Source organism: Lucilia cuprina, unplaced genomic scaffold (assembly GCF_022045245.1).
Source record: "Lucilia cuprina isolate Lc7/37 unplaced genomic scaffold, ASM2204524v1 Scaffold_2026, whole genome shotgun sequence".
Classification (NCBI taxonomy): domain Eukaryota; kingdom Metazoa; phylum Arthropoda; class Insecta; order Diptera; family Calliphoridae; genus Lucilia; species Lucilia cuprina.
Genome location: NW_025806973.1, coordinates 1 through 2,963, shown reverse-complemented (window position 1 = coordinate 2,963; position 2,963 = coordinate 1). Strand labels below are relative to the sequence as shown.

General features: G+C 38.2%; 1 protein-coding gene across 1 annotated transcript; it reads right to left on the bottom strand.

The window, feature by feature from the left end:
• Positions 1–135: 135 nt before the first annotated feature.
• LOC111689220 lies at positions 136–2,883 on the bottom strand (the record flags this gene model as incomplete). The annotated part of the gene is made up of 1 exon (XM_046955938.1): positions 136–2,883. A coding segment is annotated over one exon (2,748 nt), but the record flags the coding sequence as incomplete, so codon positions are not given.
• Between the last annotated feature and the right edge of the window lie 80 nt (positions 2,884–2,963).

The window sequence follows — 2,963 nt, the reverse complement described above, 5'->3', positions numbered from 1 at the left end:
CGGAAGTAGATTGTCTATCATCTCTGCTAAGAGAACTGCACCACAAAGTTCTAATCGCGGAATGGACAACGTTTTGATAGGAGCCACTTTAGTTTTAGAGGAAATAAGATGAGTGGAAATGGAATTGGAACCTACTATTCGGATATATAGTGCCGCCGCGTATGCTTTTTCGGAAGCATCGCAGAATCCGTGGAATTGGATTTTAGCATCTGGATGGTATTCAATCCATCGTGGAATACGAATGGTATTGATTACGGAATAATTGGACAGAAAAGTTTTCCATTGATTAAGGGCATCAGGAGACAGATTTTCATCCCAACCAGTACCATCGATCCATATTTTCTGCATAAGGATCTTTGCAAGGATAATGCAAGGTGCTAACCAGCCAGCGGGATCAAATAATTTCGCAATATTGGATAAAACTTGTCTTTTAGTATAATTATCGGTTTCGGAAAATGGATTAGCAGCAAAATAAAAGTTATCGGAAACCGCATTCCATCGAATGCCAAGCGTTTTTGCAGAACTATTGTCTTCTAACTTCAGGAATTCCTCATGGAGTAGATGGTCTGGTGGAAGATCAACTAAGATTTGCTTGGAATTTGATGTCCACTTTCTCAATGAAAACCCAGCGGAATCTAATGCACGGATGAGTTCATTTCTTGCTTTAATGGACTCCTGTTGCGTATGAAATCCTGCTAAAACATCATCGACATACATGGAATTCCGGAGGATTCTACTAGCAATAGGGTAAATTGACTGAACATCATCTGCTAATTGTAATAGTGTCCGAATAGCAAGATAAGGTGCACAATTCACACCAAAAGTGACAGTTTTAAGTTCGTAATCACAAATTGGACTATTTGGATTACTTCGGAATAATATTCGTTGATATGGAGTATGATTTTTATCGACCAGAATCTGTCTATACATCTTCTGAATGTCGGCATTGAACACAAATCGATGAAATCGCCATTTTATAATCAAAAGAGTAAGGTCATTTTGTAGAATTGGACCAACATGGAGTAAAGAATTTAAACTTTGTCCATTTGACGAAGGAGCAGAGGCATTAAATACCACACGAACCCTGGTAGAAATGCTATCAGGTTTTATAACAGCGTGGTGTGGTAGATAATAAACTCTTGTACTTTCGGATGGGTTAGGAGAAGCGACTTTGAACATATGATCTAAAGATTCATACTCCAAAACTACATTATCATATTCGCTTTTGAAATCTGGATTCCGAATCAGTCTAGCTTCGTTTCGAAAGAATTGCGCCATAGCGCTAGACCTAGAGTTACCTAAGGACAATGTTTCTGGAAACTCTTCCTTGAAAGGAAGTGAAACTATATATCGACCTTTGGAATCTCTTTTTGTTGTACGGGTATATAAATCTTCGCAAGCTTGATCGGATGGGGACAAAATGTTCTTCCTTGGAAGATTCTCCACCTCCCAAAAACGTGAAATTTCTCTATCTAAAGAAATTTCACAGAAATTTGAAACTATTGTTCGACTTGGACTACTATTTTGAGAAATTGGACCAGTAAGAATCCATCCAAAGATGGTTTCTTGCGCTAAGAGGGATTCGCAAACATTGTGCTTTACCCCTGAACGAACAACAGAGGGGAAAATATCACCGCCAATAAGAACATCAATCTTTGAAGTGGCATAAAATTTAGGATCAGCTAAAGGAATATTAGGAAGATTCGACAATTTGGATTTCGGAACTGATTGAGAGGGAAGATTACTAGAAAGCTGAGGGACTACAAGCGCAGTAACAGGAAGAGAAACATTATCATCTAAGTTTGAACCTAGTACAAAGGAACACTGATGTTGAACAGTGGCTGAAATTGACTGATTTAACCCGGAAATTTGTGCACTCGTAGATTGCGAGGGGAGCTTGAGAAGGTTGAATAAACGTTCCGAAATAAAGGTACCTTCAGACCCAGAATCTATTAATGCACGTGCTTGGTATTTCGTCCCAAGATGACAAATGTTTACCCACGCTGTTCCCAACAAAACACCCGTTGAATTAGTAGCGAAACAAGATTGTACTCTACTGGAACTAGGACTATCAGTGGACTGTATATGGGATGCATTAGGCCGAGCATAGGGTAGCGAATTAGGATTAAGATTTGAGCTAATGTTTGGACTTGATGTAGTTTGTTCTTCGACTTCTTTATGTAAAAGAGTATTGTGCTTCTTTTTGCACTTAAAACATGTGTGTTTACTCGTACAATTTCTCACGCTATGAGTTTTCGAGAAACAATTTATACATAACCCTTCTTTTTTTATCTCATCCAGTCTCTGCTGTTGATTCATTTTAAGAAATTTGGGACATTTGCGAATCGCATGGTTCTCTTTGGGACATATTTGACATTTGGGAATCGTAACTTTGACTTGGAAGGAGTGGACTCGTTTATTAGAGTTTAAATTGGAATTAGATTTTGACTTTGTATCACTAATTTTGGAAGTATTTGAACCTCGAATTTCAGACACTGACTCTAAGGTTCTAAAGCGATTTGTAAGGAAAGTATCTAATTCGGACCATTTAGGAATAGAAGTCTTATCTTTTAACTCTTGTTCCCATAAAGTCAAAGTATTCTCGGGGAGTTTACTGGTGCAAATGAAGACGAAGATCGGATCCCAACTACTAACATCAATTTGGTAAAGCGATAATATAGTTATACAAGAGTTTATTTCTCTTTGTAAGTTTTTGATTGCTTTACCAGATTCGGAATTCAAAGTTTGAAGGCTGAAGAGGATTTTCAATTGACCATTTACAAGAACTCTTCTGTTTTCGAAACGAGAACATAGATTTCTCCAGGCAATGTCGAAACCCTGATGAGTGAGTGGACTCTTTTGGACAATTTCTCGCGCTTCCCCCTTTGTTTTTTGAGTCAAGAAAAACAATTTTTCAACGTTACTTGCTCGGGAATTGGAAACGACGGCCGAGAACATATCCC